The 13,305-nt window shown below is 38.9% G+C and overlaps 1 protein-coding gene across 2 annotated transcripts in view; it reads right to left on the bottom strand.

Annotated features, from left to right (window-relative positions):
* Positions 1–2,456: 2,456 nt before the first annotated feature.
* The window catches only part of aff4 (AF4/FMR2 family, member 4), a 29,739-nt gene continuing 18,890 nt past the window's right edge, over positions 2,457–13,305 (bottom strand). For both annotated transcript variants that reach the window (XM_040032176.1, XM_040032175.1), the window contains exons 10-21: positions 12,393–13,146; positions 12,104–12,255; positions 11,525–11,610; positions 10,959–11,181; positions 10,482–10,579; positions 10,002–10,065; positions 9,260–9,396; positions 7,705–7,776; positions 7,446–7,539; positions 7,256–7,299; positions 6,892–7,109; positions 2,457–5,034 (exon numbers count right to left, since the gene is read on the bottom strand). In XM_040032176.1, the coding sequence (XP_039888110.1) occupies positions 4,907–5,034; positions 6,892–7,109; positions 7,256–7,299; positions 7,446–7,539; positions 7,705–7,776; positions 9,260–9,396; positions 10,002–10,065; positions 10,482–10,579; positions 10,959–11,181; positions 11,525–11,610; positions 12,104–12,255; positions 12,393–13,146 (2,070 nt within the window). In that variant the 3' untranslated portion in view covers positions 2,457–4,906. The remainder of the gene's footprint in view (positions 5,035–6,891; positions 7,110–7,255; positions 7,300–7,445; positions 7,540–7,704; positions 7,777–9,259; positions 9,397–10,001; positions 10,066–10,481; positions 10,580–10,958; positions 11,182–11,524; positions 11,611–12,103; positions 12,256–12,392; positions 13,147–13,305) is intronic.

Below are 13,305 nucleotides of genomic sequence, written 5' to 3'. Positions count from 1 at the left end.
GTCAAGCATACCAGCACTGAGTCAAATCTCCTTGAGTTGTGCTAATTGACAAAGACTCATCCAGAATGATGGCAACATGTTGCCAATCTGTCTGCATTTGTAAATTACACAGGAGTTACTTCAAATTGCAAGTGTTTGCAGAAAGGTTTCCTCCTATCAAGAGAGATGAGTACTTTTACTTTGTAATGTATATTGTGACTCCAGGACCTAACTTGTGTGTATTTGTATTTATTTAGGGTGTTTTATCTTTTTCATTCTAGCAAGATTTGCCATTCTGATATTAAGTTTGGAAACAACAACAAACAATAATTGCAACAGTTCATTATGCTTTACTACCACAGGCAAATTTTGTAGACTGTGTTTCTTGAGAATGCATATTTAGAAATGAGGTAATCTTCCTTGTGCAAACTGTTTTAAGGGGGGAAATACTTCAGTCTAGATGGGTGTTAGTCCCATTTTAGTTTGCAGGCCACATACAGTATCATTTGATCTCATTTACCTCAAGCCACTAAAACTCACTGCATAATTACATTTCCAAAATGTTCCTTTCCTGTGTAAAGAAGTACACGGATATTCTGAAAACATTTGCATTTAGTGAATCATCCAGACTTTTAACAAACAGACTGAGATGTCTGGAAAAAATAGGAACAATTTCAACAATGGTCTCAGTTTTTCCACATTCAGTCAGCGTGTCATCGCAGAGAAATGCGTCCGCAGGGCCCCTCAGCTTATAAATATTACTTCAGTGTGGGATAACAAGGCCATGGGTATCATGGACATCAGCAAAAATGCTGTTAAATTGACAATGACTCAGACATTTGGCTTCGACTAAATTAACAGCTCTGATCACCAACTTTATGATGTGCTTGATTTTTTGCAACATGTGTTCCTGGTGAAAAATTATGTCAAAAAGTCCACTAAAATAAGCCCTCATTCCCTGCAAGAATGCACTCTTTAGAGAAGGCAGTTCTGTTTTGGGTTTGTTTAACTGATGCTCACTTCGTTAAGTACACCTGTTCAACTGCTTGTTGACCTGGCAACAGCGTGTGGTCCAGGAGGACCCTACCAAGGTTCAAATGGAGCATCAGAAAAGGAAAGCAAGGGGATTTATTTTAGGGACTGCGAACAGAGTATGGTTGTTGATGCCAGATGAATTAAGAGTTCCGAAGGCAAAACGTGAAAGAGAAATTTATAAATTGTTAAGACACAAAACACGTCAGTTGCTTTAAACTACATCAAGTAGAAAATCTAAAGCTGATGGAAAGGAAAAAAAAAGAAAAGAAAAAAAGAAACAGCACTCTATTAAACATATCCATATATATTTTATTCTCAATACGGCAAAATACAAAGAATATTCAGGACAGACTTTTATTAGTCACAATTAATACTCACTTCACAAGAATGCTTTTAAATTACATTACCTAAGTTTGAAGATCAAACTTCAATGAGTACCTTTAATCATATTGCATCCATCATATATAGCATCTCTATCATCAGTTCTCTTAAAACTAATCCAATTTAGATTATTGTACATAGTGTATGCTGCTGGTCTCGGCTCTGAGACAACTTCTAGAAAAAAAAAAGGTGTTATACAACTTACTGTATAAACTGCTACAACTGGTTTTGATGTGTAGAGAAATACCTCTGTTTCAAAAGACATGTTGGACCAATTGTTCAAAAGGGACACATAGTAAATATACCTCTCTCTGAGGAAGAAACAGACATGGTTTTACAGAACAGACTGTACACATGCCATCCATCCATCCCATGAGATCAACAATATACACTTCATGAAAAAGTACACAGCTCCATATCAAATACAGAGAAGACAAAATATTCGCACTTGGATCGAGAGACGTTAATGATTATGCGGCGACCGTGATACTGAGACAGTGAAGCAGAAGACAAAGAATACCAGCACAGTTAGAAAAAGGACTGAGAAAGCATTTGATATACAGAGTTAACAGACTAGCAGTGTAATCTGTAACCACTTGGAAGAAGGAAAAAAAATCCCAAAGGGGAAAAAAAAAAAAAAAAATGTGCATAAAGTATCTCACAAGTATATTTACAGCATTTTTAAATTTAATAAAAATGTCAACCTGTAGTAGAAATTCACCCTTAAAGAAATGTTATATTTACAATTTATACATTTGTATTTAAATAGAAACATGCAAGTGTTAACATTTTCCTACTGAATGAAAAAAACAAAACAAAAAAAAAACAACTCATCTTACCCTGGATTCTTTCAAGTTAGAATTAATATTAATTACTAATTACAATGAAATCTCATCCTGAACAACCCCTTTACATTTACACCTTCCTATTTCATAAAACGGTGCTCATTAAAAAGGCAAAATAGGAAAGAAACATTAAGCAAAAGGGGCAGAAAAATAAATAAGTATGAGTAGCAAATCGTTAAAAATTTTCTCTAATGCTAAATTTTTATTTTTTTTTCATTTTAGGATATTTTTGTTTTTTAATTCATTTCTTTTTTTACATTTGAGTACAAGATAGTGTAGGGAACACAAGGCGCTGACCTCTACTTACAAAGTGTACCAGTGTATGAAGACATTGACTGGGCTGGCAAAACCCACAGAGGAATTCCTATGAGAAAAGTGGCCTCCAGCTTTAAGTAGAAAATGGCTAAAGCCATCTGTGTTTGGTTATAAAATCAGATCTATACACACACATCCATGCACCCACACATGAACGCACACACACACAGCCAAGCTCGCATACTAAACCAGTACACAAAATTGCAATAGCTAAAGGCATTGGATTTGAGTTCAACAGGTTTCTCACTGAGGTGGGAAAAAGAAAGTGGGGGACAGAGGAATCCCAAACATAAAAATATAATTCTTTTTTCCACAGAAACAGTTTTTTCTTTTTTTGTAAAAATCCTGCATAGATTAAAATAATACCTCCTATGACTTGCTTTTTTTTTTTTTTTCTTTCAAGTGTAAGAGAAAATAACAGTATCCCTTCCTAAAACAAAGGCCAGGGAGCCAGTAAAAGAAAGAAAATGACAAGAAAAGAACAGGAAAAAAAGGAAGGGTCAAACCTGGGCCAAACAGCATTTTGTTTAGTCTTGACATGCAGGGGGAAAAATAAATTAAAAAAGGCATTATAGATCTTTCTGGCACGTTCTTGTCCAGCCAAAACAAAATGAATGCCATCTGGTCCAGGCTTTAGTATTTCCAGCATATTTTGATAGAAAGTGGGCTTGAAACAACCAATATGGACAGTTCATGTAAGTGAATTACTGTAAAATCCAAATGCCAACTTAAAAATCAACGCAATGTTAACATACTGCGCCAGCTACTATCTTGTAATACAAGTGCGATTACAGTTTGACAACTTTAAATAGGAACATATACAAATACTTGTTCTTATAACTTCTGTTGTAACCCTGCTTTATGCGTCTGACATGTTATACTTTTGCTTGGCTAGAAGGAAGTAAAAGAAACTGGTTGGTATATAAATAAAATCTATATTGGTTTTTATACTTTTTCTTGAAATATATAATCATAGATTTAAAACTCTGCTGTATAAATACAACACTGATCATCTGCATCGCTGATGAGTTCCATTCCCCAGACAACATATTTCCCTTCAAATAAATTAGCTTCTGTTCAGCCAAATTAGCGGCAACTCAGGCCCAGTTTCTGTAAAATGTACTGTGACTGCATTGGATGTGGACATGATCTTCAATACTTAAACACTCCCTGCTGTTCCCTAGAAAAATAGAATAACACTGATTTGGAAATGGCTCGTCCTCTAGGAAATTTTTGAATGAACAATGCCGCTACGAGTGGGATAGAATTGTGAAGCTTCAAAGAGGCGGAAAATCTCAACGTTTGCCATCATCAATCTTGCTGAGGTCTCCCGCTAGCGACCCCTGGAGGCCATGTGAAGCGTTTAATTTATTAGAAAGGGCAATCACTTTTCATGATTCTGAAAAATGAAATGGCACTTTTTGAGCCAAGTACACCGATCAACAGATGTCCTAAGGGATCATTAATAAATATGTGTGTGCCCCACGAAATCTGCTGTGCACAGTAGCCCTTCCTTCAGTCCTTAAATCTTCAGTGGGATTCTTCAAGGTTTCATTTGTGGTGACCAACACCATCTTTGCAAATACATAAAAAAAACAAAAAACAAAACAAATATAACACAAACTCAGTAAATGCTGCAAGAATAACTGCTGAAACAACTGTTAAGTGTTAAAAAAAAAAAAAAAAAAGTAAAAACTGTGAAAAGAAAAGAAAAATAATTGAATCAGATATGACCGGTGACTATTTTCCTGTAGCTGACATACAAGGCACAGAAATGATAAAGAGAAACCTTCATTTTTAAAGCACCTTTGGTGTTCATGGGAGGTACTTTGGTGAAACAAAGACAAATAAAAAGTTCAAAGCCAAAGTAGCCTAAAAACCAAAGCAGAGTTTTAGTGTATTCATAATAAATAATTCACCCAGTGCTTCCATGCTGAAGAGATTAAAAACATGGCCTTCGAAGATTTCTTAAGAATGCCAATATATGTGTGAAGCCAGGCGATAAGCTCTTCTGACTCCTGCTGCAGTTTGGATGCTTCTCCCTGTGTGGTGCCGTCGAAGGTGAGAGATGCTCTAAATTGCTCAGTGTTGGTATTTTTGTTTTTTTTTTGTTTTTTTGTTTTTTTGGCAAGCTGGTGTAGGAAATGGACACAGTGTTGGAGATATGTCTGAGAAGTTCATCACACGTGTGTGTAAATGGAGGACCAGAGGAGGGTTGTGTTTGTGTGTCTGTCTTTTTTGAGGGCATGCGTGCGTGCGTTTGTGTGTCTGTCTCTGAGCAGATGTTGCCGAACACAAGAGGCTGAGGTGTGGGTGTGTGGAAAAAGCAGCTTGCAGGGAGTGAGTCCTCGCTAGGGACTAACTTTTGCGTCCAAGCGCAGCCAGTGGAGGCCCTGCCGAGTGTAACGCACCAGTTCTGTCATGCTGCTGGTGTTGAAAATCAGAGGTCCCATAACTTTGTCCAACTCTGTGAAGAAGTCTGGAAAAGAGGGAGAAAGAAAGCGAGTGAAAGACTAGTTAATAAAATGACAGAAGACTGATAAATTAGGTCCCATTACCAACCAGACCACACAGAGTTAAGTGCAATCAAGGGTTTTAATGTACACCGATTGTAGAGACAAAAAACATTTTCACAATTTGTCACATTTGTCAACATGTGTGACGGGAAAAACCAGCCAAAGGACACAGACTGAGAATCTCAGCTGCACACAAAAACAGCCAAGCAATGAGGCAATCAAGAACAGCCCGATGTTTCAATGTTTCCAATGTTTGTTATCTTCACTCTCCACAAATATCTCAATATTAAGTCAAAAAAAAGGAAAAAAAAAAAAAAAAAAATCTGATTTATTGAAGATTTAATCTGAGGCATAAACTGCAAGGAAAAAAAAAAGACGAAAAACTATTTGGCCTCAAATCCTCGTCCAGCAAACCTCTCAACTATGAGGGGAAAACCCCAAACTCAGCACGCACACGCACGCACACACACACACACACACACACACACGAAAACTGGCCAGACAGCTAGGGAAAATTGTGCACTTAGTGATGCTGCTGACTTTTCCATCTTTAGATTGTGGCGATAACGTTGTGTGGGCTGTGGACGATCGAGGGTTTCTTGTAAACGCAGTAGTTTTTAATCAGAAGTTCAGTCAACCACAAACATGCTTCGAGCTATGAAATATGCATTATTACTATATTGCAATGATTCGAATTCAAAAAACAGTTTGACATCTGTAAGTAAAAAAAAAGAAAGAAATTTTTTTTTATTTTATTTTATTTTTTTTATTTATAGATAGATAAATAAAATCCGTTTTTGCACATTAATCTAGAACACAGATGTTAGATTGTGGGCCAGATATGGTCCACTTTGATCTTAAGTGGGTCAGAACAGGGAACTCCCCTTTCCATCATTGTAAAGAACTTTAACTACACATTTACTCTCTGTTATCTTAATATATTCAGTTCTTTTTAAAGTTGCTTAGATAGCACCAATTCACAACAGTCACCCATATTATATTAAAATATGTACTATAAAGTAATATAAGAAAAAGAAGTGCAATCTGAAGAAATGTTGCTCTAGTAAATGACACGTCTGTTGGCACGACATAAGTGTTCTGCCAAGACTCCTGTATATTTATAAAATATATAAAAAGCTCTAAAATAGAGATGAGAGGAAAGAAACGTTGAAAAAGAGGCATGCTAAGATCGTCTGATAACAAATTAGTCCTATTTGAAGCAGTTTTTAAACTTGGAAAGAGCCAAAAAAAAAAAAAAAAAAAAAAAAAAAAAACCACAAAAAAACCCCCCACAAAAAAACAAAAACAAAAACTAACAGTACATTGACCATTTAAAAAAATAAAAAATAAAAAATCTGCTTTTTTACTTTAAATAAATAAATAACAGGAAAACAGACCGAACAAACTCATTGCCTTTATGGTAAACAGATCTCAAGGCCTACTCTGTGACAGGAAAAACACTTCATTACCAAAACATTTCTGCAACCAAGGCAAATAAAACCTTCAAATTAGTCATAAAATGCAGCTGGGGAAAAAAATTCAACAAAAAATGGTCTGCATGCTCGATCAGCCAACCTGCTGCCCATTTGTATAGATCCATACTCAAATCTCTTTACACAGTGGGTTCAAATACTGCTGGCAAACATCTATGAAAAACCTTACTGCTGCTGCTGAGCTATTAAAGATGTAGAAAATAGCAGCTCAGGATATATAGCTCTAAATCCCATCTGTGTTTGCTTTTAAACATAAATTTAAAAGTCTAGAACAAAGACCATATGTCTCTTCCTTTTAACTAACAAGTAAATCCTTGTGTCGTATACCTTTTTGCTCTTTAGATAGTTGCTCAGCCTGGTCCCAGACCTCGGTGGCATACAGGAAGTTGGAGGTGACCTGGACATAACTGGCAGCCATCTGGTGGATCCGCTGAGGTATGGTCACAGACGAGCTAGTGCTGCTGGTACTGCTGACTGCTGAGTAGCCACCCGCTGTGCCCGGTGAGAGTTTGGGAGATACTGGAGAGGGCATACCTGCCGTCTTACTGCATTAGGAAACAGAAATAAGCAGACATGGCAATGAGTTTCCTGGCACTGTGAGGGAGAATCTGGGAGTCACTTGACAGAACAGCAAATAAGAACCTCTCCTTTACTTTATACATCAAAAGATGTAACAGAGGATGTGACTTACTTTCCCATTCCAGGAGAGGGAGCTTGGGTGTTGCTCAAAGAGTTCTGGCAAATGAAATAAGAAGAACATTATGTACACACAGAGGAAGCATGTTACATATTCACAGAGAAAAACGTCTTTCATGGAATTTTACTGCACGTCTTTAGTTTTGAAGGTCTGCCAAGGAAATAAAGTTAATAATAAAAAGTACCTTTAGGTGTTCGGTGAGTGTTTTAGAGTATTTTAGAGCGCTGTCTTTCCTCAACTTGAACAGCCGCAGGTAGAGAAGAGACTGGCATCGCAGGCTGGAAGAAAAAAAAAAAAAGGATAAATATTGATCTAAACTAAAGAAAGAAGCAACAAATATTTGAAATGTGTGGAAAGTTTAAGTTACACGGCCAGGTAATGAGTACTTGGAGTTGACAGCTGAAGACAAGAGTCCACCACCTGATGTTGTTCAGTGTACTCACCACAGCACAGCTAGCCTCTTGTCTGCTGGAGTAGCATCTGGGGCCATGTAGCTTTTTAACTTCATAGTGTATCTGGATGCAGAGATAATCAAGAGCTCAAGTTTTTAGGAGAAAAGGATTGAAGCAAATTAAGCACCTCCTTAAATATTGTACTTTTTAAAGGAGCACTCCATCCACTAAGTATCAAAACCCATGCAGCAGAGGCAGAGACTTGTTTGTCAAAGCCTGGTGCTCACATTACCCACAATGCAAATCAACCATTAGCGTGGTGTGTTATGCAACTTGTGCCTCATGCAGCCCTGAGGTGCTTGGCCTTTGGCACAGAGATACAGGTTTTGTTTTTGTTTTTCTTGAACAACTACATCCTCATATGTAGTGGTTCTCACTAGGGGTGGGTTTTTATAATCGATTCATCGATTAAAATAGATTCTGGCTTGGATAACGTAAAATCGATTCATTAAAATCCTGAATCGATTTTTTTAATATAAATTTATTGTGCCCGAAATGCCAGAATCTCTGGTGACATCTCACAAAATTTCAAGAACCACCAAACAGTTAAGACAGTAAATGAGAGCAGGAACACGGATTCTGCACATAGACTTAAACACACAGTGCGACCCGCGGATCAGAATCAGTTAGATGTCGCCTTTCTCACGGTCGGGGCTGAAAGCCGACAGCTCGCTGATTCTAATCTGTCGGCGGGTCCGCGCTTTGTGTTCACGCCCTTTATGAGCCGATTCTAAAGCTGTTAGTTTGATCTCTCTCCAAACAATATTGACCGAACCAGCAGCGAAAGAAGATCCAAACGCTTCACATAAACATCGTCATGAATTCACTCTGACTTTTACTGTTTTGCTTCCACCGCGATGCACAGCTCTCTCTCTCTCTCTCTCTGTACTTCAAGAACAGTTTCCCTTTCTTCATTATTCGCTTGCTTGTTACGCACCAGTCTACTGTTGTTTACAGCGCTGTCAGCCGCTGTTTTTTTCCCTTTTACATTCTTCCGAAAAGAAAACCTCATTTCTGCTGTTCAATACTGAACAAATTTAAACTTTTTAAAATTATTCAAAATGCAAAACGCTGAGCCGTGTCTCTAATAAAACCGCTGTAACTTCAGAGGTAATGTTCATGTGTTGATTAATGGTTTTCTTTCGTTTTTGATGTACTGCAGAATATTTTTATAAAATCCCAGGCCAGGAAAATCACCTTCATGTTTTTCTGTGTTTTATCTTCAGCTACTTTGACACAAAGGCATCTGCTGTGACGCTCACACCTTTGATAAAGTCTTGCGTGTGTCAGCTTCCTTTTTATTGATACAAAAATATGTAAATGTACTGATCTGAATTATAATATTTCTGACTGTCAAAATTTCACAGATTTAAATCGAATCGAATTAAATCGAATCGTGGATCGAATCGATTCGGGACCTTGTGAATCGGAATTGAATCGATTCTAGAAATCAGTGACGATACCCAGCCTTAGTTCTCACCAGTGGAGGTCTCCTTTAAAGTGTAATTCTGCTGACAGTGATAAACACAGCTATGGCTGCCCTTACTTGATAAGCTCCACCGTTTCAGCATACATGGGGAAAGGAGACTTTGCCTCTTGAGCGCTCTTCTCCAGCGCATTACCACATTCAATGAAAGACACCACAGCATCCAGATAGAAAACCGCCTTGTCAAAACGGTCAAACTGCAAAGGAAATTAAATAAATAAATAAAGAGGACACATAGTGATTAAATACTACCCACTCTTTTGAGACTGGGAGGACAAACTACCTTCACATGACAATAATTTGACATGGTTTTGGTCAGTAACATTAGATAAGTGACATGGTTTGAATAGGACCTGGTTGGGATTGCATAAACTGATCATATCACTGAAGTAATATTATGCTGATGTAGCTTATGATCCTGATTTTGTGTTTAGAGAGAAAAGAAGAAAACAGCAACTAAATAATTGCATTTTGAGTAAGAATAAGATAATCCAACAGAGATGGCTATTTTGTAATGCAAGTGTACATAACAGATACCAAACAGATTCACCTGCTCATCTACAGTGACCCGGTAATAAAAGCATTTTTATTACTATTTTTAAGGAAATCACGCAGAGCTCAAACTAAAAGCAGCTTTGAAAACTAAGTAAAATTTCACAGTCACCACAAAAAAGTCACTGTGAAATCACTTTCTGCATAAAAGGAAACCTCTTATTATATGTGACATAAAGCACCATAGAAAATGTCATTTAATGTTTTAAAGTCCTCTCAATTACACCAGTCATTGGGGTCTTGCTCTTACCAGTGCATCTGCATTGTGTTTAAGTTTCTTGGCCTCCTGTAAGTAGTGATCTGCTGAATGGACCCTGAAAGAGAATAATGAGAAGGTTTAACAAATCAAATCATTTAAGTGTTCTTGACACTGTGGCGTGCTTTTTATATCCACTAAACGTAGAAACTTTGAAAGAATGTCATAAAAAATGTCTCTTAACTCCTGAAACAGCTCTTATCTCATTAAATCAAAATGTGAAGTGAAAAGGTATGAAAATAAGAAGCAAGACTATGTTGTTGCGTTACCACGGCATTAAAAAGGCAGTGATTCCCAGCAGAGAGCCTTTTAAAATGGAAATTAACATAACTTTTCTGGCATGCAGGCACATCTATTCATGACCTCCCCAACCTCCTGCAGCTTTATGCATCAAAGGCAACTCTAGATCCCCACAGCAGTTCTTTCTCTGTGCCCCGCTGAGGGGTTATCCACAGTGGAAAGAGCTCCTCTTACCTGTCCTCAAACACCAGCTTGGATCTCTGAGACTTGGAGCCGTCTGTGGAGAGCGGGGGCACAGCCAGCTGGTTATCGCAACCCTTTGAGGATTTCTCCTGCAGAGAAGTATGAGGAAAATAACATTTTAGGGAAAAAGAAGCTTTTTTTTAAAAAAAACAAAAAAAACAAAACAAACAAAAACAAAACAGACTTGCAGAACAGGACAGAGTCACAACAAGTTAGAGGTTGGTCTTATACAAAAGTAAAACAATCCCACCAAAAATCAGTGATTATGTTATAGTTGTAGATACACACTGCAAGCCATGACCTTGGCTACTCCATTTCTACCCTCAACGACAACTTCCTCCCCACTCCATGCATGCTCTGGTATTTAAATTGCTCAGGGAAAAACACTGCACAACTGGCAAGATGAAAGTCTGCCCTATCTGCAACATTTGATAGGTATCAGAGATAACAAAGGCTTCTCGTGCCTACCTTGCCGTCACGTGTGCTGCGCCCTTTTTCCTCTCCTTTTCTATGTTTGGAGGTGGAGCTGCCCTTGGTGCTGTGGCTCCCTTCTTTTCCACTTCCTGTCCCGCTGGACAATGACGTGGAGGACTGGCTGACTGTCCGCTTTCGACTGGGATGCTCTGCCTTAATTGTCCGCATGGAAGGAGAGGGGACTGGCTCCTCTTTCTTTTCCGAAGACCTTTTAGAACTGAGTGGGATTCAAATCAGTATTTCATTATGCATTGTGTCAAACTAGGCTCAACATAAAACATTAAAACTAAAAAGTTAAATATTAACATTTCATGTAATTATAAACAAAGAATGCAGATGTGGAGCATAATGACTAACAGGTACAGCTTGAAGGGGCTCAGATATAATAATAAACTCACTACATTAAGCTGTTATGATGCTCATTAGAATTTACAGGGTTTATTTTGTCTTTTGTGTGATTATCGGAAAAGGCAAAATTAACTACTACTGTCACATTAGGCTCCTGGCTTACAGAGGGTTTACTGGTAATGATATTCAGGACAAAAGCTAAGATTACTCACTCTTTACTGCTGCTTTTATGATGGGATGTAGATTTATCCTCTAGCTTGATCCGCTTGGTCTCTGGCTTTGTGCCTTCCTCATTAGTCTAAAGAAAGATGAGAGAGAAAAATAAAAAGCAGGGTGCATTAAAGAAAAAGTCAGATTTAATAATAGGTTACACGCCTGCAATTATTATCGGAAGACGCCAACTCATTGCAGGTATAGCTCGACTATGCCAGCTTACTGTTATCCTAAATGACTGTTACATTCCAAAATATCCAGTCACAAAGATTTTAATTCTCCATCTTTGGTAGTTGTGTTGCTATGATTAAAGTAAAATGCACAGTCATCTAACAGCGCTAAATCCAGGTCTGGATCTCAACCAGAATGTAGTCAATTGTTCTTTGGCTCAAATGCACTTTCTTGCTTTAATGGAAATCTGTCTGTGTGCTATTCCAAGAGATGCTATACGGGGGGCGGGGGGGGGGGGGGGCCTTAATAAGTGAAAGGGATACTCAATAACAAGCTTTTCTATTTTACTCTGCTTTCAAGTAGAAATACAATGTATTTCTTACAAAAAGCACTGAAATTTGCTCTACCTTGTGTTTCCTCTTGGCCTTGCTCGAGCTTTTCTCAGAGCTCTGTTTGCTGAAGTCTTTGCTGTCCCTGTCGAGAGAGTCTTCCCTCTCCACTTTTATCTCTGCAGGTTCCTTGTAGGGCCGCCCTGGGATTCTGGACAGCAAGCTGAGATCTATGGGAAACAGGAAGGAAAAGGGTAGGGTATGCTTAATTTGGTTCAAAGTAAAGAAATCCCTTTGGTTCAGTGCCCACTACACCTTGACATATTCTCTGGACTTTTTACAAGACTTGCGAGCAGTTTCGACTAACCTATCTTGACTAATAAAACTTGCTGCTGAGGCTGTCTTGCAGGGTAGCGGTCCTCGGGGTCACTGAGAGGAGATAGCAGCCCTCTCTCTTCCCCAGGCGAAAAAACGCACACGGGTGTCCTGATACTCTCTGTGTACTTGGGTGTCTGGGATGAGGACGGGATGCTGTCGTTTCCTTCGGAGTCTGATGATGAAAAGTCTGTGTCAACAAATTCACGAGATTTCTGAGAAGTCTTGGTTGCTGCCTTGGGCTTGCGCTGGGCTGCAGTGCTGGAGGGAGTAGTAGTGGGCCTCGGCGAGGATTTGGGTTCTTTTTTATTGCTTGGTTTGCGTGAACCCTTCGTAGCAGCTTTGGGCTGATGAGGAGGTATCTCTGGAGCCGGCTCACTCTCCACTCTCAGACCTCCCTTTGGTTCCTCTACCACAGGAGGCTTCTCAGATTTTTTAGGCTGCTTTTTACCCACTCGAATACGTGGATTTGTGCCACCCTCGCTCTGTGCGGGTGACTTTTGCCGGCCACGGCCACCTTCTGCACCTTTCTGGGCTGCCCGCAGGTCCCTGCTTGGGGTGGGTGCTGCTGAATCTTTTGACCCCCCTCCTTGGCTACTATAGCTGCGCCCTGAGCTGTTATCTCGGCCATCTTTCTTGAATTTGGGTGGGACGTTATTGTTGTCCAATGGGGATGAAGGTGAGGACTGCTTGGCTTTCTTGAACCAGTTGTCCAACTGCCACTTGTTTGCCATGGGTTTTTCAGGCTGAAGGGGCACAGAGGGTAGCACAGAATTAGGAAACAGTCTCACTGATTGAACTCCTAACAAAATATAAGAGTCTAGAAGAAAGTACCATATAAATATTTAATCCAAAAAGAGAAGTGGACAGTGTGAAAACTGGTTCATACAATCCTTAATCAACCA

Source organism: Simochromis diagramma, unplaced genomic scaffold (assembly GCF_900408965.1).
Source record: "Simochromis diagramma unplaced genomic scaffold, fSimDia1.1 OVJJ01000216.1, whole genome shotgun sequence".
In the NCBI taxonomy this organism is placed as follows: Eukaryota; Metazoa; Chordata; class Actinopteri; order Cichliformes; family Cichlidae; genus Simochromis; species Simochromis diagramma.
Note: the sequence above shows the minus strand (reverse complement) of the source record. Positions and strands in the feature narration are given on the sequence as shown.